This window comes from Hypanus sabinus, chromosome 7, assembly GCF_030144855.1.
Source record: "Hypanus sabinus isolate sHypSab1 chromosome 7, sHypSab1.hap1, whole genome shotgun sequence".
NCBI classification, from domain to species: Eukaryota; Metazoa; Chordata; class Chondrichthyes; order Myliobatiformes; family Dasyatidae; genus Hypanus; species Hypanus sabinus.
Genome location: NC_082712.1, coordinates 14,380,799 through 14,401,877, shown reverse-complemented (window position 1 = coordinate 14,401,877; position 21,079 = coordinate 14,380,799). Strand labels below are relative to the sequence as shown.

Here is a 21,079-nt window from a genome sequence, read left to right as displayed (position 1 = left end):
TAACCTTAAATAAGTCCTTACAGTTTTTTGTGATTTTAATCCCTAAGTAAATAAAAGAGTCATTAACTAATTTAAAAGGTAAATTTCCATAAATTGGAACCTGTCTATTTAAAGTAAACAATTCACTCTTATTAAGATTTAATTTATACTCAGAAAAATTACTAAATTGAGCCAACAATGATATAACTGCAGGAATGGATTTCTCAGGATCAGAAATAAATAATAATAAATCATCTGCATATAATGATAGCTTATGTATATCTGTCCCACGATTAATGCCAAAAATGTTCTGTAATTCTCTGATAGCAATTGCCAAGGGTTCTAAAGCAATATCAAATAATAATGGACTAAGAGGACAGCCTTGTCTAGTACCCCGAAATAAACGAAAAAAGGGAGGTCTTTGATTGTTAGTAAGCACCGAGGCTACTGGAGTATGATATATCGGTTTAATCCAGGAAATGAATGTTGGACTAAAATTAAACTTCTCAAGCACAGTAAATAAGTATGGCCATTCAACTCTATCAAATGCTTTCTCCACATCTAATGAAATGACACATTCTGAAGTGCTATGTGAAGGAGTATAAATAATATTCAGTAATCTCCTAACATTGAAAAAAGAATAGCGATTTTTAATAAAACCAGTTTGATCTTCCAAAATAATTTGGGGTAATACCTTCTCCAGCTTGGATGCCAGTAACTTGGAAAAGATCTTGGAATCTACATTCAATAAAGATATTGGTCTATAGGATGCACAGTCAGTAGGGTCTTTATCTTTCTTCAATATTAAAGAAATGGAAGCTCTATAAAAAGATTGTGGCAGATTACCCAATCTAATTGCTTCTTCAAAAACCCTGCATAACCAAGGAGAAAGAGTAGCGGAAAAAGATTTTGAAAATTCTACTGTATACCCATCTGGACCTGGTGCTTTCCCAGAATTCATAGAGGAAATAACCCCTTTAATTTCTGCATCCGTAATAGGAGTTTCTAATATTGATAGATCATCTGATGATAATTTTGGAAAATTCAGTTTCCCAAGAAAATCACACATGGTATTATGATCATGAGGGAATTCGAATGATACTGGGAGGTATAAAAAATCTTGAAATGATTTGTTTGTCTCATCATGGTTAACTGTCAGATCTCCATTCTGCTGATGAATCTTAGTAATTTGACGTTTAACCAAAGCCTTCTTCAATTGACTAGCTAACAGTTTACCTGTTATCACTGTGTATATAAAAATCAGATCTGGTTTTCATTAATTGATTTTCAATCGAAGATGTAAGTAATAAACTATGTTCCGTTCGAAGTTCAACCCTTTGTTTGTAAAGCTCCTTACTAGGAGTAGTCGAATATTTCTTGTCAATCTCTTTAATTTTGTCAACCAATATTTCCTTCTTAATGCGTTTTCTCAGACCAACAGAGTAGGAGATAATCTGTCCATGTATATATGCTTTAAAAGTGTCCCAAAGTGTTCCGCAAGAAATATCATCCATGGAATTAGTTGAAAAGAAGAAATGGATCTGTTCCTTCATAAATTTAATAAAATCCGGATCTTGCAGTAAGGTAGAATCAAATCGCCATTGTCTAGCACTAGAAGCTGTATCCGTAAATTTAATAGAAAGTTTTAATGGAGCATGGTCAGAGATGGCTATAATATCATAATTACAACCAATTACCGATGGAATAAAACAAGAGTCAATAAAAAAATAATCAATTCTCGAGTAGGAATGATAAATGTGAGAAAAATGAAAACTCTTTGTCCTCAGAATATTGAAATCTCCAAATATCAAAAATTCCATTATCAATCAAAAAAGAGTTAATATAAGTGGCCGACTTATTAGGTAAAGTCTGAGTAGATATAGATTTGTCCATCAAAGGATTTAAACAACAATTAAAGTCACCACCCATTATTAACTTATACTCATTTAGATTAGGTAGAGAAGTAAATAAAGACTTAAAAAAATCGGGACAATCCATATTTGGAGCATAAACATTAACCATAGCAACCTTTTTGTTAAAAAGTAAGCCAGTAATTAACAAAAATCTACCATTCGGATCTGAAAAGATATCGTGTTGGACAAATGCAATAGAGGAGTCAATAAAAATTGAAACTCCCTTTAGCATTCGAATTCGAATGGAACTGTTGATCCCTCCAAAACCTAAAAAAGCGATAATTGTCCTCTTTCCTCACATGAATTTCTTGTACAAAAATAATATGAGCATTAAGTCTTTGGAATACTTTGAAAATCTTTTTCTGTTTAACCGGATGGTTTAAGCCATTAGTATTCCAAGAGACAAAATTAATGGTCTGAGCCATATTTCTGAAATCAACCCTTTGGTATATAAAGGGTTAACCAAATTATGAACTCATGCACCCGGAAGAGGAACAAAAATAAGGGACGGACCCGGAAGTGACGACATCGCGGACATTTTAGTAGTTTAAAATCAGCCCAAATGAAGAAACTAAAAAAAACTGATGTAAAGAACATAAGATTTAGAAAAAAAAACCCACCCCCCACCCAAGAGGAGAAAAGACCACCCCACCCAGGAAAAAGCTGGGAAAAAGGAGAAATGAAACTAAATCTACCCCCATATCAGCAAAAGACAACTCCGTATATAAAGGATAAAAAAGATCCACCCAAACTCTAAAGAGATAATAATCACTATATTAAAACCAAACTTCTTAATATAATTGGTAGTAAAAAAAACAAAAAGAATATAATCACTAGTAACTTATAAATCGGGTTAAAACCCAAACAAACCAAAAAAAATTTAAACTGTAATAAGAAATGCATAATAGGAAGAAGACGAGAGAAAAAAAATGACGAAATCAAAAAAAAAGCCAAAAATATTTTAAAGAAACCGCCATCTTAGTAAAAAAAATTCGCCTTCGAAGGATTAATAATAATGACCAAAGATAAAGTACAGTGGTTGAAGTAAGTAAAATAAAAAGATTAGTATGTCGAAAAAAAAACTTTAATTAGAGTATAAAATATAGAGTAAACCTACACCAATAGCCAGAAACAAAATCTGGTTTTGGAAACAAAAACCATCTTGCACGATCAAAGTCACTCATTTATTAGAGATGAGAATCCGGGAAGTTCTCATTCAGAAAGCTTCTCGCTTCAGATGTAGAAAGGAAAACACGCCGTGGTGCATTCGGAGGCGAGATTCTGAGCTTCGCAGGTTATAAGAGCACAGCTTTTAGATTTTTCTCATAACATTCAGACATTAGAGGTTTAAAAAGAAGCCTTGCCTTCATTACTTCTGGACTAAAATCTTTCACTAATCGAAAATTGAATTCTTGAAATTTGACCATCCCTACATGCTGAGCCACACGAATAAGTTGCTCTTTAACATGCACATAATGAAATCGGACAATTACAACCGGTGGTTTAGCTGAAGCACTTGGTGATCGACGCATAATTCTGTGAGTGCGATCAAGTAACGGAGGGCTGTCTGGGAATACAGAAGGGAACGCATCCTTTAAAAGTTGAGCAAGGTACTTCGAGGGGTCCCCTTGTTCAATACCTTCCGGGAGACCAAGTATGCGTAAGTTCTGTCTTCTGGACCGATTCTCAAAGTCGACATGCTTGGCTTTAAGTGTTTCCACCTGTTTAATCGTTGAAAGTAATTTCTGCTCCAGTTTTTCAATTATCAAGTCTCGCTTCTGTTATGTCCATAGCCCCCTCCTTTGTGAGAATCTCAAGATCGCTGTTGGATTGGGTCAAGGGGCCCAGGAAATGAGAGAGAGACCTCCGGAATGCCTCGTTTCCCCAACGATGTAAAGCTACGGGACATGGACATTGTCTCCGGAAGGCGAAGTGTGGATTGGAGACTATGCTACGTGAACGCCCTCAGGCAAAGTGGGCTGGTTGAGGGAGAGATTGCACACCCCCAACCTGATTGACATCTACAACCTGCGAGTCAGGATAAAAGAGGGTCTGTAGGAACAGCCCCTCAGACGCACCAGAAGAAACGTTAAGCGACCACGTAATAGCAGGAAGGCATCCGAAGGAGGCCACGTGCATTCAGTTCCATTGCTGGAACTGGTGGCTGGAACCATGGAAAATGGCTTTTAGCTAACAACGGGGAAACACACTCCCCTGACTCAACGGATTGGCATCATAAAAGACCTGGGCAAGTTTAAACTGCCTCGCTCTTAAACCCAAAAATGCTGCAGCTTGAATGAACTAACAGTGACTGTTATATTTCCACTGGACAATACATTATCCCCTAGACAACAATAGAGCTATTTCTTATTGGTTATTATTATACCCGCGCTTTAGATTTAGTATTGATGACGTATATTATCTGTATGTTTGCATTAATCTTATTTTTGTGCCCCTTTATCAATAAATACTTTTAAAAATAGTACCATCAGACTTCAACGGACCTCTCTATCTTTGCTGGTAAGTGACCCAGTTACGGGGTTTCGTAACACTTCCGAGCGTCCTCTTGCAAAGTTGCGATTAGAACTTGCTGCTGGTTAACTACTGAATCCGTCTTATCCATATAATCTTGAAAAGCCTTTATATCTTGTTTGAAAATTTGTCATTGTTCTTCAAATTTTTTATTTAAAACCTCCAATAATATTTCATAAGTCAATTCAGTGTGCTTAGGATCAGTCTTTTTCTTCTTCCCGTTCCTGTTAGGATCTTTCCCAGGTTCTCGCCCTTTAGATCTAAGAGCCATTTCTGTATTCATTTCTTCAAAAATTCACAATAAACTCTTAAAGATAAGTCCAAAAAAGTAGCAAGAATCTTTTGGTGTAGGTAAAAGTAAGTTAAATAAGGGTGATCATAGGTTAAAAAACGTAAAGGTTATGGAGTGAATCTCAAACAGTGCTCACTCCATGAACGTCTCCTGCTGACCTGTGTATTTCTATGCTATATTGACTGTCCTGTTGTACATACTATTTATTACAAATTGCTATAAATTGAACATTTAGATGGAGAAGTAAAAATTTTTACTCTTCATGTATGTAAAGGATGTAAGTAATAAAGTCAATTCAAATCGATGTTTATGCTATTGGGTTTGCAGGATTTTCCAGTGGCTGATCATTTTAAATACAATCCCCTTTCTCATTCTAACATGGCCTCTTCTGTCACAGTGAGGTCACTTTCAGATTGGAGGATAAACACCTCATATTCTATCTGGGTTGGCGTGAATATCAAGGGTGAAAACACTCAGTCTTGTTCCCAGGACTGGGAAATCAAGAGTGAAGGGGCGTGAGAGAGGAAGCATTTCCAGCATTTTGTTTTAATCATGACTTATAATTCCTAGTTGTGTCGTCGTGTATCCATGAGGATCCAATTAAGTCTGTTTTGTTTTTCTTCATTTAGGCAACGACAGTGCCCAACTTCACATACACAGGGGCTCGGCTGTGTAACTACCTATCACAGAATCTATCTGTTAATCCCAGAGATCACAACTTCCGTGACCTTCTGTTAGAGAGGTAAGTGTTGCGTCCTGCACTCTCCAACAAATTATATTGGCAACTTGCTTTCTTCTCATTGCCCTTGCCCCATTTCAAATGTTCAGTCTCTTGCTAGAGAAAAGAAATGCATGGACGGGAGTCTTTGACTCTGTTGGCTGCTTTACCAAGGCAGTGAGAAGTGTAGAAGTCCATTGAGGAGAGGCTGGTTTCTGATGTGCTGAGCTGTGTCCACAACTCTCTGCAGTCTCTTGAAGTCTTGGAAAGCATGTATCCCGACAGAATGCTCTCTGTGGTTCATTGATTTAAAAAAAATAGTGAGGATTAAAAGGGACATCTCAAATTTCTGAACAGGTAGAGTTGCTGGTTTGCTTTCTTGGTTTAACAACAAAATTGTTTAAATGCGTATTGGTGGATAGGTGAATGTTGGCCAAGAATACTCGGAGGGCAAGTGACCAAAGCTGGAAGAGGGCTGTATGATGCTGGATGTGAAGTTGAAATCTGTGGAGGGATAGGTTCTGAGTGAATTTGCAGAATCTTTGGGAGACAGTGACCTGTCACAGTCCAGAGGGAAGAGCGAAAAGGTGTCTGAAATGGAGTGCCATTTATCCATACCATGACATTGCCACCCATGGTAGGTTTGATGGCCATGCCAGAAGTGGTTCAGGTGCTGGACTATCAGAGGGCAGTATATTAGAGTGAATGAGTAGAGCAGAAAAATCAGACCGTCAATGCACAGGTGGAGTCTGGATCTTAAGGTAGGAGTTCTGGAGACAGTGTTCAGCCTTGGGCAGAGGTTTTCAACCTTTTTTGTGCCGTGGATCTCTACCATTAACTGAGGGGTCAGTTAACAGTTTGGGAACCCCCTGGTCCAGGGTGAAGATTTCTGCCCAAAAAAACAACCATGGAGGTGCAAGAGTGGGAAGAAGAGTTCAACATCATGTTGGATTTGAAGTGCATTGTGATGGTGATATATGTGGTCAAGGCTTAGACATTGGCTGAGGTCTGTGCGGGTTAGAGAGGGGAAGATCAGTATAGATGGTGAAATCTCAGTAGGAACTGGGTCTGAGGGAGCAAGATGGAGTGAGGAAATTCTTCTCATGATGTAGTTCTGATAAATCAAGAGCAGAAGGGCCAATTATCTACCTGAAAAGGTATAGCATCGACAGCAGTGCAACATTTCCTCAGTTAAATAGTTTTTTTTGTAAAATCTGTTGTATTTCTTTAGTTTCCTGTAAATGTCTATTTTATTTGGTTTTATATGTATGGTCAGATGACAATAAATGTGAAGAAAATGAATAGCAAGGTAATATATGGTGACATTTGTGCACTTTAATAATAAACTTTGACTTTGGAAGATTGTAGCATATTGTTGTGGAGAGAGACTCGGTGCATGAATTGCATAGGAATTGCAACAGGTTATAAAGAAGGCAGATGGAATGTTAGCCTTCATTACTAAAGGCATTGAATTGAAAAACTGGGAGATTATGTTACAGCTGTAGAGGGAACTTATAAAAAACAACCAATCTAATTCTGCATTCCCCCCCATATTTACCTCTTATCACATTAAAATTATGACCCTCCCTGTTCGTAATTTCTGCCTTGGGGGAAACCTCTGTCCACTTGATCTATGTTTCTTACCTTACACATACTTTAGTTCTGTCCTCTTTCTGCAGGTGTCAGAAGGAATTTAAGAAGAGGGGCGAGGCAGCAGCAGGTGATGAAGAGACCAGAAAGAAATTTCATTCATTTGTACTGTTTTTGGGTGAGCTGTATCTCAACCTGGAGGTGAGGGATAGATTGTGTAACCTGTTTGTTTTCAGAGAAGTGCGGTGGGGAGGTGGTTGTGCAAGTGATCATTACTTGGATTCATTTCTCGGTTACACACCACGCAAACAGAACTTTTGGCCCATACATTCCATGCCGAACTGTTATTCTACCTCATCTCATCAATTTGTACCTGAGCCATAAGCCCTCCATACCCCCCTTCCATGTATTTATCCAAACTTTTCTTAAATATTGCAGTAGAGTGCATATTCACCATTTCCACTGGCAGCTTTTTCCACACTTTCACCTCCCTCTGAGTGAAGAAGGTCACCATCAGGTTCTTCTTAAATATTTCACCCTTGACCTCTTGTTGTAGTCCCACCCAACCTCAGTGGAAAAAGCCTGCCTGCATTTACCCTATCTATGCCCCTCATAATTTGGATACCTCTATCAAATCTTCCCCTCCTCCTATGCTCTAGGGAATAAAATCCTAAACTATTCAACCTTTCTCTATAACTGGTGTCCTCGAGTCCTAGCAATGTCTTGTAAATTCTCTCTCTGCTCTTTCTATCTGTAGGTAGGCGACCTGAACTGCAAAACATACTGCAAGTTTGGCTTCACTGACATACAACTTCAACATAAACTCTCAACTCTTGTGCTCAATACTCTGGTTATGAAGGCCAATGTGCATGAAGCTTTTTCTACTTGTGCGCCATTTTCAAGGAATGTGGATGAGCTTAGAGCATGGATCAGTACTTGGAGCTATGATGTTTTGGCCATTACAGAGACTTGGATAGCTCAGGGGCAGGAGTGGTTACTTAGAGTGCCAGACTTTAGATGTTTCAGAAAGGACAGGGAGGGAGGCAAAAGAGGTGGGGGCTTGGCACTGTTGATCAGAGATAGTGTCACAGCTGCAAAAAAGGAGGAGGTCATGGAGGGATTGTCTACTGAGTCTCTGTGGATGGAAGTTAGAAACAGGACGGGGTCAATAACTCTACTGGGTGTTTTTTATAGACTACCCAATAGTAACGGACATCGAGGAGCAGATAGGGAGACAGATTCTGGAAAGGTATAATAATAACAGGGTTGTCATGGTGGGAGATCTTAATTTCCCAAATATTGATTGACACCTCCCTAGAGCTAGGGATTTAGATGGGGTGGAGTTCGGTGTGTTCGGGAAGGTTCCCTGACACAATATGTAGATAAGCCTACAAGAGGAGAGGCTGTACTTGATCTGGTAGTGGGAAACGAACCTGGTCAGGTTTCTCAGTGGGAGAGTATTTTGGAGATAGTGATCATAATTTCATCTCCTTTACCACAGCATTGGAGAAGGATAGGAACAGACAAGTTAGGAAAGCGTTTAATTGGAGTAAGGGGAAATATAAGGTTATTAGGCAGGACCTTGGAAGCATAAATTGGGAACAGACCTTCTCAGGGAAATGTACGGAAGAAATGTAGCAAATGTTCAGGGGATATTTGCATAGAGCTCTGCATAGGTATGTTCCGATGAGACGGAAAGGATGGTAGGGGACAAGAACTGTGGTGTACAAAAGCAGTTGTAAATCTAGTCAAGAAAAGAAAAGCTTATGAAAGGTTCGAAAAGCTAGGTAATGATAGAGATCTAGAAGATTATAAGGCTAGCAGGAAGGAGTTTAAGAATGAAATTAGGATAGCCAGAGAAGGCCTTAGCAAGCAGGATTAAGGAAAACTCCAAGGCATTCTACAAGTATGTGAAGGGCAAGAGGATAAGATGTGAAAGAATAGGACCAATCAAGTGTGACAGTGGAAAAGTGTGTATGGAACTGGAGGGGATATCAGAGGTAGTTAATGAATACTTTGCTTCAATATTCACTATGGAAAAGGATCTAGGTGATTGTAGGGATGATTTACAGCAGATTGAAAAGCTGATTGAAATGTAATATCTATACATATTGAGTATATGTATAGATATTAAAGGATGTGCTGGAGCTTTTGGAAAACATCAATTTGAATAAGTCTTCGAGACTGCACGAGATGTACCCCAGGCTACTGTGGGAGGTGAGGGAGGAGATTGCTGAGCCTCTGGCAATGAGACGGGAGAGGTTCCAGAGGATTGGAGAGTTGCAGATGTTGTTCCCTTATTCAAGAAAGGGAGTAGAGTTAGCCCAGGAAATCATAGACCAATGAGTCTTACCCCAGTGTTTGGTAAGTTGATGGAGAAGATCCTGAGAGGCAGGATTTGGGAACATTTGGAGAGGCATAATATGATTAGAAATAATCAGCATGGCTTTGTCAAAGGCAGGTTGTGCTTTACAAGCCTGATTGAATTGTACTTTATTGTCACCAAACAATTGATACTAGAGCGTACAATCATCACAGCGATATTTGATTCTGCGCTTCGCACTCCCTGAAGTACAAATCGAAGTAAATATAATAAAAATTCTAATTATAAATCATAATTAGAAAATAGAAAAGGGAAAGTAAGGTAGCGCAAGTCAGATCTGGATATTTGGAAGGTACGGCCCAGATCCGGGTCAGGATCTGTTCAGCAGTCTTATCACAATTGGAAAGAAGCTGTTCCCAAATCTGGCCGTAGAATCTCCAAGCTCCTGAACCTTCTCCTGGAGGGAAGAGGGACAAGAAGTGTGTTGGCTGGGTGGGTTGTGTCCTTGATTATCCTGGTAGCACTGCTCCGACAGCGTGTGGTATAAAGTGAGTCCAAGGATGGAAGATTGGTTTGTGTGATGTGCTGGGCTATGTTCATAATCTTCTGTAGCTTCAATGTAGATGGGTCGTGCGGTCCACTACTCCTTCTGAAGTCAACAACCAATTCCTTCGTCTTGCTGATGTTGAGGGATAGGTTATTGTCTTTGCACCATGCCACCAGCTTCTTAATTTCCTCTCTGTACTCAGACTCATCATTATCCAAGATATGGCCTACAATTGTGTTGTCATCAGCAAACTTATATATTGAGTTCAATGGAATTTTTTGAGGATGTGACTAAACACATTGATGAAGGTAGAGCAGTAGATCAGAATCAGAATCAGAATCAGACTTTAATCGCCAAGTACCTGTGCATATACAAGGAATTTACTTCCGGCAGATGTTGTCTCTCTGCTCATAACAATAATAATGATAAATATAAATGAAAATATAGATTATATATACAAGTAGTGCAATCCAAGTAATAGTTAGCCGACAGTTAACCGGCAGTTAACTGTTCAGCAAAGTGACCACAGTAGGGAAAAAACTTCTCCAGTGCCTATTAGTCTTAGTCTGGAGGGATCTGAAGCGCCTACCAGGCGGAAGCAGTTCAAACAGTCCGTGCGCAGGATGGGAGGAGTCCTTTATGATGTTCCCCGCCCTCTTCTTCAACCTGGAAGAGTATAGGTCCACAATAGAGGGCAGGGAGGCTCCAATGATGTGGTGTATATGGATTTCGGCAAGGCATTTGATAAGGTACCCCATGTAAGGCTTATTGAGAAAGTAAGGAGGCATGGGATCCAAGGAGACCTTGCTTTGTGGATCCAGAATTGGCTTGCCCACAAAAGGCGAAGAGTGATTGTAGATGGGTCATATTCTGCATGGAGGTCGGTGACCAGTGGTGTGCCTCAGGGATCTGTTCTGGCACCCTTAAGCTTCATGATTTTTATAAATGACCTGGATGAGGAAGTGGAGGAATGGGTTAGTCAATTTGCTGATGACACAAGGGTTGGAAGTGTTGTGGATAGTGTGGAGGGCTGTGAGAGGTTACAGCGGGACATTGATAGAATGTAAAACTGGGCTGAGAAGTGGCAGATGGAGTTCAACCCAGATAAGTGTGAGGTGGTTCAATTTGGTTGGTCAAATATGATGGCAGAATATAGTATCAATTTTAAAACTCTTGGCAGTGTGGAGGATCAGAGGGATTTGTGGTCTGAGTCCATAGGACGCTCAAAACAGCTGCGCAGGTTGACTCTGTGCATTGGCCTTCATCAACCATGGGATTGAGTTTAGGAGCTGAGAGGTAATGTTCCAGTTACAAAGGACCCTGGTCAGATCCCACTTGGAGTACTGTGCTCAGTTCTGGTCACTGCATTACAGGAAGGATGTGGAAACTATAGAAAGGGTGCAGAAGAGATTTACAAGGATGTTGCCTGGATTGGGGAGCATGCCGTATGAGAATAGGTTAAGTGAACTCGGCCTTTATTCCTTGGAGTGGCGCGGGATGAGAGGTGACCTGATAGAGATGTATGAGATGATGAGAGGCATTGATTGTGTAGATAGTCAGAGGCTTTTCCCCAGGGCTGAAATGGCTAGCTGGAAAGTGCCCAGTTTTAAGGTGCTTGGAAGTAAGAACAGGGGAGATGTCAGGGTTCATTTTTTTTACGCAGAGTGGTGAGTACGTGGAATGGGCTGCCAGCGACAGTGGTGGAGGCAGATATGATAATCTTTAAGAGACTCCTGGATAGGTACATGAAGCTCAGAAAAATAGAGGGTTATGTGTAACCCTAGGTAATTTCTAAAGTGAGTACATGTTCGGCACAGCATTGTGGGCCGAAGGGCCTGTATTATACTGTAGGTTTTCTATGTTTCTATGAATTAAGAATTGTATTTCCAGATCTTTCTGTTCTACTGCACTCCTCAGTGCCCTGCCATTCACTGAGTAAGTCCTACCCTGGTTTGTCCTCCCAAACTGCTACCTTTTTCTCACCATTTTAGTTGAATTAGCCTCTCATGGTCTTCCCTTTCCAAGTATTCCTATGTTGCTAAGTCCAGTAGCCAAGGGAGAAGAAAATGACTTACCATGGTCAATGGAAAAGATAGGTCTTTCTTGAAATGCCCCAAGGAATTTACTTGGCCAATTAGAATCAGAATCAGGTTTAATATCACTGGCATATGTTGTGAAATTTATTGTTTTGCAGCAGCAGTACATTACAATATATGATAACTATAAATTACAATAATATATATCATTAAATTAAGTACTGTAAAATTAGAAAAAATGAGGTGGTGTGTATGGATTCATTGTTCATTCAGAAAACGGTTGGTGGAGGGGAAGAAACTGTTCCAGAATCATGGAGTTGTGAGTCTTTGGGTCCCGTAACTCCTCCCTGATGGTAGCATGAGGAGAGGGCATGTCTGTGCTAATGGGGTGAAATTACTTTTGACAGTAGCATATAAGGTTTAGTTGGAAAAACTGGCATATCATGTATTTTCAAACATCTCTCTCCCTTCCCCTCCCTCTCACCCCCCCTCCCACTCTCCCTCTCACCCTCCTTTCCACTCTCTCTCATCCTCCCCACTCCCTCCCTCTCTCCCCTCCCCTCTCCCCCTCTCCACACCCCCACCCCCACCTATATAAAATAAATATATAAAGATGTCTGGGTATGTTAAGGCAGAGGTGCATAGATATGCGTGGGGTGGGCTACCAGTTGCAAATGGGACTGAGTCACATTGGGTCTGTCAGCAGCTGTGGATGGTGAATCGGTGTCAATGTTTCAGTTTGATAAACATGTCAATCAATCTGAGATGTATATTCCTCTCCACGGATTTGCTATGTGACTTGAGTACTTGCAGTAGTTTTATAGTTTTACATTAATGATATAAGCAGTTGCATATCTGGTTTCCTTTGTGGAACTGATATAGTCTAATTTATTATTACTGACATTCAGTAGGTCATAAAGTTTGTTGTTTTGCAATAGCCATACAGCCTTGGGAACTTACCTGTGCCAAAGTTTTTCAAAAGTTCCAAGATGTTATCTGTCTTAACCTCAGCATATTCTAGCCTGCTCTATGCTGAACTCACATTTGTCAAGGTTCCTCTCAGTGGTGAATAGTGAAGCAAATTGGCCATCTACTTGAAAGCTGTATAGTTACTAGGCTTTGGACCAAGCACAGCAGATGGAGTAGTGGTCCAGATTGGTCTAACAAGAATAAGCACTCCAAGGTCATCAAAATACGGGTGTGTTAAAGACCAGTTAATCTTGCTTTTAATGTTTGAGCATAAATACTGGCTATGCAGAATAATTCTATGTTGTGGGTTCGTGTCTCTCGAGTTTGCTGAGGGTATTTTGATTTGAACCATCATTACGTAACAATACATTCAGAATCTGGGGTATTTTTCGTATTTACGTGGAGAGTCATCGAACACTACTGCACAGAAACAGGCCCTTTGGTCCATCTAGTAACATGCCAAATTGCCTAGTGCCATCAATCTGCACCTGTGATAAAATGAATTGAAGGTAGAGCGATGGATGTGGTGTCTCTGCATTTTAGTCAGGTGTTCGACTAGGTTCCTCATGGTCGGCTCGGTTCATTCAGAAAGTTGGCAGGCATGAGATCTCGAAAAGCTTGGCTGCGTGGATTCAAAACCATAACACTACATTCAAAATTGGGCTTCTTATCATTGACACATGTTTATTGTTTTGTGCAAGTGGTAAAAATTATTGTTTTACAAAAAAGTCCAGAAGTGGATAAAGGTTAGCTTATTTGTCACACGAACATTGAAAACTCCAGTGAAATGTGCTGGGGACAGCTAGCAAGCAAGCGTCACTGCTTCTGATAAAACATGCCCTCAACTTATGTCGTGGCTTCTCGTGCCCCACAAATGACCAGGAGACGCAGAAGATTCTTCAAGAAGTATTAAACTTTAATTTGCAAATCAAAGCTGAGGCAGTCATTGAGCTAGTCGCCGATTGCCCACCAATCCTTGTACATAGTATTTTTTATAGCTATCTCCTGGTTTAGTTGCATTAGCATATCCAATCGGTCTACAGTTGCGTATCACACGTACATCCGCCTCTATTGTTTCTATCCATTGACTTAATCATGTTTTAATCTACATCTCTTAGCTACCTCTCATTAACGCACCATTTATAATCTACATATCTTAGCTAGCCTCTCAGTAACACCCCATTATCTTCTACATTCTTAAGATTTCATTCTCCTACTAAATTGGATACATGCATAGCAAATAGCAAGCTCAAAGCTGATTACATAGTTTTGGTTACACAACAAACAATGCAACTTTTAAAATCCAATATATCCCCCCTTTGAGACCAGAAAAAGAAGACTAAGAGTCCGTGCACAAAAGCCCCAATAAACTCAAGCACTTATTCCCAAATCTCGGGTTAAACTATAATTTTCTGCGCCAAGACCTCAAAGTATTCTCTCCCTGTTACCCTGGGCCACTGAGCCAAAAACCTGTTCCTTTGTACCTGAGACAGGGGGAAAAAAACTCAGAAGCCCTTACAATCTACTCCCACACTGTCGTTTTGCTCTTGTTCATCCTGCAGGTGTTGTAGGCTGTAATGATACATTTTCGGTGTTTCTTTCTCCACTGAGCTTGCTTCAGTAATTGCCACGAGCATCGGAAATTGTTTGGTTGCAGCACGTACAAGAGACTTGAGAAAAGGAAGAAAACAGCACAGCACAAGCACACAGCTCAACAATACAATACTGACAATTATTGCCATTTTAGTCAGCCATGCTCCCCATCCTCCGAGTCTACTTTCTAACCAGTCAAATAACTGATGGCCTGCATTCTGTGTGCATACCTCGCACTGTGACAAGACAAAGTCCACTGAAGCCTGTAAATAAGGTGACCAAAAACCATCCTTCTTTATCACTTCCCCCCCTTGCACAATGGTCAATCCCATGCGCTTCTGAAATCAGAATCGTCAGTAGAGGGGTGGGCGCTACCAACAAACCGTCTTCCATGCTCCACAAGCCTTCCGGGTTCTGCTTGGCCCCCCTTGGTCTTCACATTGTCTATTCTGCCAAAGTTGCCTTACCTTGTATTTCAATTAGGTCCTCTACCACAGGTTCTGGAGCTAGGCTTACCTGGGGGGCAATGACAGCTGATGTACATCCAGACGCTTTTCTGGCTGCCTCGTCCGCAGCTTGATTTCCCTTTGTTATTACATCATTTCCCTTTTTAAGTGCCTGGCATTTTACTATAGCCAATGCTTTAGGTTTCATTATGGTTTTTATTAAGTCTAGAATTTGCTGACAATGTTGAATGGGATCTCCACTGCTTTTTTTAAAACCTCTCTGTTTCCACACTGCCCCGAACAAATGGCATACTCCATGAGCATATGCCGAATCTGTATAGATGTCTACTTTCTCACCTTCCATCATTTCACATGCAGCTGTTAGGGCTTTGATTTCCGCTAGTTGGGTGGAACACGGTTGGGGACAGGACTCCATTCTAATAATCTTATAGCTCAACTGATCCTGCTGCACTACTGAGAACCCTGCATGGTTTCCATCATAATCCCTATAACAAGAGCCATCTACGAACAGAACCTTTTTATCTGCATCTTCTAGTGCAGGGGTCGGCAACCCGCGGCTCTTTCATCTCTGTGCTGCGGCTCCCCGAGGTTTGTTAGTTTTTGAAATGTAATTAGAAATTTGAAGATTATGGTGATCTTGTACAATCTAAAAACGTTGTGGAGACCCCATTTCCTGGCACATCCGAACCGGCTCACAATTAGCCACCGTTCCGGCTAAGGGAGATAGCCTACGGGGGTTTGTGAGTACGTGTCTTTTGGAGCATCCGCGCCCACGGGGACGGGTTGAGGGAGGCTTTAAAGCAAGGCTGTTTAGTTCGAATAAAGTTACCTTTGACTGCAGTGTCTTTATTTTAGCGCTGCGTGTGGCACACCGCTACAACGTGTTTTTTATCGCTATTAATATACATCACCACTGCCAATGCCTGACACCCGCCAGCATGCGCTTTCTTTTAATTCTTTGATCCAAGGTAGGCTAACTATGGAGTAACCTTCAACCCAACATCTTTTTTTCGGAGTTCAAAATGTTTTTGTTGCATGCAGAAATGTAATTTCGTTTTCTCTGCAGGAGTTCATCAATTTCATAAATGCAACACATTATAGTTTGTTTATACATAGCATAAAGGCAAAAAAACCCCGTTGTATGCAGTGTTATTTCATTTTAAATGTCAACCGGGTTTTGTGGCTCCCAGTGTTTTCTTTTCTGTGGGAAATGGGTCCATATTGGCTCTTTCAGTGGTAAACGTTGCCGACCCCTGCTCTAGTGGTTCTGACCATAAATCTGCTCTCAATTTGGCAAATGCCATCGTCTTCCCTACACAGTCATGGGGTTCTCCTTCATAGCCCAAAGGGACAAAATCGGCTATATTACTGGTAGTGCATCTCTGTATAGTTATGTCTGGACATGTCAATAGCAACTGATACGCTGCTATCCTGGCTGGCGTCAGCACAAGTTTCCCTCTTTCCAGCAGTTCTGCTACTTTCTGGTGTGTGTACAGAGTCACAGGATAGCCCAGGGTTACAGATGATGCCTTTTCATATGCATAGTACAGCGCCACCAATCCCTGACAACAGGGTGGATACCCCTGAGCCACCTCATCTAGTCTCGTCCTGTAGTATGCTATCGGCTGCTTTGCTTTTCCTGTGCCTATCTCTTGTGTTAGAACCACTGTGACATAACCCTCCTGTCAGTTGGATACATACAAATGAAAAACCTTCTCATAGTCAGGCAAAGCTAATGCTGGTGCTGACTGCAATTCCTGCTTAATAGTATTGAAAGCTATTTCCGCCTCTTCATTCCACTGTAAGCCGTCCTTCAAATTTGTATGTCCTGCTTCTTTCATGATCTTTCCCAACGGTGCCACAATCTCAGCATATTCTCCTATCCAATCTGAGCTGTACCCTGCCATTCCCTGCCAGGGTTTTGGGGCCTTAGTTATTGCCTCAATCTGATCTGGTGCTATCGCCTTCACTCCCTTGGATATTACCCTGCCTAAGTATTCCACTTACTGTGTGCAAAATTGCAGTTTCTTTTTGGATACTTTATGTCCTCCATGTGCCAGCTTTTCTAACAGAGTTATAGTGTCCTGTTCACACTGTTCCTTACTGTGGGAGCAAATCAACAGGTCATCCACATACTGTAACAATGTGCTTTCCAATGGAATGCCCTCTAGGTCTGCCTTCTACACCTGATTAAAAACGTGGTGAATGTTTAAACCCTTGCGGCATTCTGGTATAGGTATACTGAGCACCTCTGTAAGTAAATGCAAACAGATACTGACACTGGTCAGCCAGAGGAATGCTGAAGAAAGCCGAACACAAATCAATCACTGAAAAGTAACTCGCTTCTGGTGGAACATTAGTCAAAAGCGTGTGTGGGTTGGGGACTACCGCTGGCCAGTCCTCGACCACATCATTTACCGCTCGCAAATCATGCACCAATCTCAACTTAGATTTATCTGCTTTTAAGACCGGCAGCAACGGGGTATTGCATGGACTGTTTGTTCTTTTAAGCACTCCTATTTCAAGCAACCCCTGCACTGTCGATGCTATTCCCTCTTCTGCTTCTGGTCTTAGAGGGTAGTGTGGTCTCCTGGGTGGAATTGCTCCCCTTTTCAGCCTTATTTCCAATGGACTAGCTGCTTTTATTTTCCCTACGTCTGTGTCATGCTGTGACCACAGAATAGATGGCAACTCATCTAACCTATCTTTCTGCTGGCCTCTTTCCTTTCCCAGCAATGGCATGTGTGGTTGGGGAGTTATTTCGACCTCTCCCACTGTCCCTACCATGTCTACACTTACCATTATTTTAATGCAGTTGTTGTCTTCTGATATCCACACCTCTGGCGTGATTTTCTTCCACACTGTTACGGTTTCAGCACTCTTAACTAAGGGTCTTAAGTCTTCAGACTGATATCCCTTGTTTACCAACAACGTTATGTGGGGCGCAACCTCCGGTATCCTGTACCATTTTTCTAAAAAGGTGTTCCACTTAACTTGTAAAGCTGCCCTTGCTTTCCAATGATCACAGCCTCCCCTTCCAGGTGCTGTTGGGTACATGCCTCCAGGTGCCATCTCTCCTCTAACTCCCTGTTCTGAGTCTCGTCAAAAATTACTGTACAATGTAGCTCAGATTTGGGCAACACAGCCCTGGGTAATATAGCCTGCACGCCCTTTTTCCATTTTTCCCAGGTTTCCTGAATCTGATTTGCGATGTCTCCTATCCAAAAGACATTAGCTTTCTTGTCTTCTCGTACTACCAATTGAGCCCTTGCTCTTTCCACACTCAGCCCATTTCTGGCGTATTCTAATTTTAATTCCAGTTTGAATAAGGCATCTCTGCCTAACAAATTAATCGGAGTTCCTTTAAATACTAGCACCGGCAAAACAATTCCTTTATTTCCCATTCTCAACTGCACTGGAGCCGTGCACTGTGTCAACTGTGTTTTCCTCAAGAACCCTACCATCTTAATAAACTTTCCTGACATGGGAAGGTGTGAAGGGCATACTGTGGCTGTACACAAGTGTACGTGGCTCGAGTATCTATCATCATTGGTGTCAGTTGCCCTTCTAGCATAACCTGAACAATGGGTTCCTCATCTGCCTCCCTTGTTATCATTGGGTAATGTCCCTTCCCACTCGAGTTCTCGGGGCACCCCTAATACCTCGCATAGGGGTTCACAGGTCCGCTTGGGCCTGTGGGGGCTGGTCCTTGGCTAAACTTTAGTTCCCTTCTTATCGGTTCCTGCTGGTGTGTGACAGGCCATGGTGTAAACGGACAATCTCTTATGTGACCTGGCTGATTACATCCCCAGCACAATCTCTCTACCTCTCTTTCCCCCTGTTTCCTCACTGGTCCCCTCTGCCCATAGCTCCTCTGTCCCCCTCCTTGGGACTTCCAGTCCTGTCTGGGCTGTTTGAATTTAGTCTGTTCCTGATGGGGCATTTGTGGGAATGCTCCTCCAAAGACGTTGATTATTGGCATGGGGTTTTCCGGCCCTTGTCTTACAGTATGATCGGTTCCTCCATATAGCGGTGCTTCATCCAGTTCGATGGCTGTACTCGGACCGGTGGTTGCTGGCAGCATCTTTTTGCTTTTCTCTTTTTCCTTCTTCTTTGAGCTGCATTTGTATTAACTTTCTTTGCACCTTTTCCTGCTACTCAGCCAACCTTCATTTGTCTTTCCGGTATTTCTCAACCGCATGGACTACGTGGTCTCTAAATTCTTGTGGGGTCATTGACATCAGCCCAACCACTTCCTCCAGTTTGGATTTTACTTGCGGAGGCATTGCATCTAAAATGCTATGTTGGAACAGTGTGGTGATAAATAAGCTATTTTCCACCTCTTGCTCAGTCTCCAGTCTCCACCTTTCAAACTGGTTTTCTGTGTAGGCTGCTGGGTTTTCAGTGTCTCCCAGTGGATCCCCCTTTAAGGTTTTGGGGTCCACTTTGGGTGGATAAAGCTTCCTGGGCCTGCCAATACCCTCTGCCTCACTCTGTCAAACCCGTCTCCAGTTCTCGGGTCGTTCGAGTTTACTATGCCAGCCATTTCCATTAGTTAAATTTGGAGGTTCCCATCAACTGTTTCAATAGTGCCTTCAAATCTCCCATAGCCAATAATCGTCCTGCCGTTTCTTCTTCAAAGGCTCTAATCCATTTCCCTGCTCCTTCATGTAGATTGGGCAGAGTGTTTTTCAGCCCTTCTAGGTCCTGGGATCCCCAAGGGATGTACTGCACTTGTCCTGACCCTTTAACTAACAACGGCATCATTCTTCCTCCTTCTTCCCACCTGCCCTGGCTCTCCTCCTTGCCTGACTCCCCATCTGTCTCAGGGTATGTCTTTACTGCCTCCCACACAAATTTCTCCGGGGTCCTCTTCTTCCTTCGGTCTCCCTGTGGAGTCCTTCTTTTCTGTCCTGATTCAATACTTGGTTGGCCCCTGGAGTATTTTTCGCATCTCCTCTGGCAATCCCCTCTCAGTAACTTATCTAGCTCTCTCTCTACTTCCGCAAGTCGTTTCCCTACCGCCTCCTTCTGCTCTTCTAGGCTTCTGCCTCGTACCTCTTCCCCACAAATTCTCGCATCCTCTCTCTCTCCACTTAACTCTTGCTCCTCCAATGAGTCACCTTCTCTTTCTTCCTGTCCGTGTCTGAACACCTGTGGCAGGGACACCTCATGATCCTTACTCGTGCTTGATTCCCTTCTCTCGTGTTTCTCCAAGACTATCATCTCCTATCTTTTTTCCACTTCCTCTTGAATGCCTCATCTCTTCCTGCCCTGATGAGCCACTTTCTTTTCTAGTCTGTTTATTTCTATGGTATAACCGATATTCCTCATACTCCTTTTCCTCTCTCAAGTATTTCATCCGTTCAATCTCTTCTTTCATTTCTCTCTTTGCCTGTTCCACCTTTATCCTTTCTGCCTGTATCTCCTTCCATATCGCCGCTTTTTCCTTCTCGTATCGTCTTTTTTCCTCCTCATTATCCCAAACTTGTACTTCTCCCTGCATGTTTACTGTCCCCGTCAGCAGGGGGCACTGCTTAGGGGTTCCTTCCTCATTATAGGGAGGGGGCTTTTCTGTTTCTTTCGCATCCAGGTACGGAGCTGAAGCCAGCTTCTCACTGTACCTTCCTCTCTCTCTAACAGGCTGTTTCTCCAGCATCTTAATGTCTTCTTCGCTTGTAATCAATATTCTACCTGTCCTCCTCAGCCTTTCTCCCTCCGTTCTGAAGAGTTTTAGCACTTCCATTTCTCATTCTCTTTTTTGCCCTCTTTTCTTAGATTTATCTTTTGGTTTGTAATTTTTAATTAGTGCCTCCATTTCTTCGCACAAGCTTACATCAAACGTTCCTTCTCTTGGCCATTTTGTGACCAGGTTTTTGGTTCTCTTTTCCCATTTTTCTTAAGTTTTTTTGATCTTATATTTATTTACCGGGATTTTTTTTTGCTCAGAATCTCTACTGCCTTTCCTTTACCTGTCATGTTCTCTCTTTTTAAGGTATTTCAGAGATTCACAGTTCATTTATAGGATAATATTATTTACTCTAATTCTATGCCTAGTCTATCATCTATCTACCAGCGCTTTAAACTATATATTGGACTGTCCTTGTTTCCTATTCTGTT

The 21,079-nt window shown here is 41.7% G+C and overlaps 1 protein-coding gene across 2 annotated transcripts in view; it reads left to right on the top strand.

Moving 5' to 3' along the window:
- paip1 (poly(A) binding protein interacting protein 1) overlaps positions 1 to 21,079 on the top strand; it is an 84,480-nt gene that overhangs the window by 42,911 nt on the left and 20,490 nt on the right. For both annotated transcript variants that reach the window (XM_059974234.1, XM_059974235.1), the window contains exons 6-7: positions 5,346 to 5,458; positions 7,114 to 7,225. In XM_059974234.1, coding sequence (XP_059830217.1) covers positions 5,346 to 5,458; positions 7,114 to 7,225 — 225 coding nt within the window. The remainder of the gene's footprint in view (positions 1 to 5,345; positions 5,459 to 7,113; positions 7,226 to 21,079) is intronic.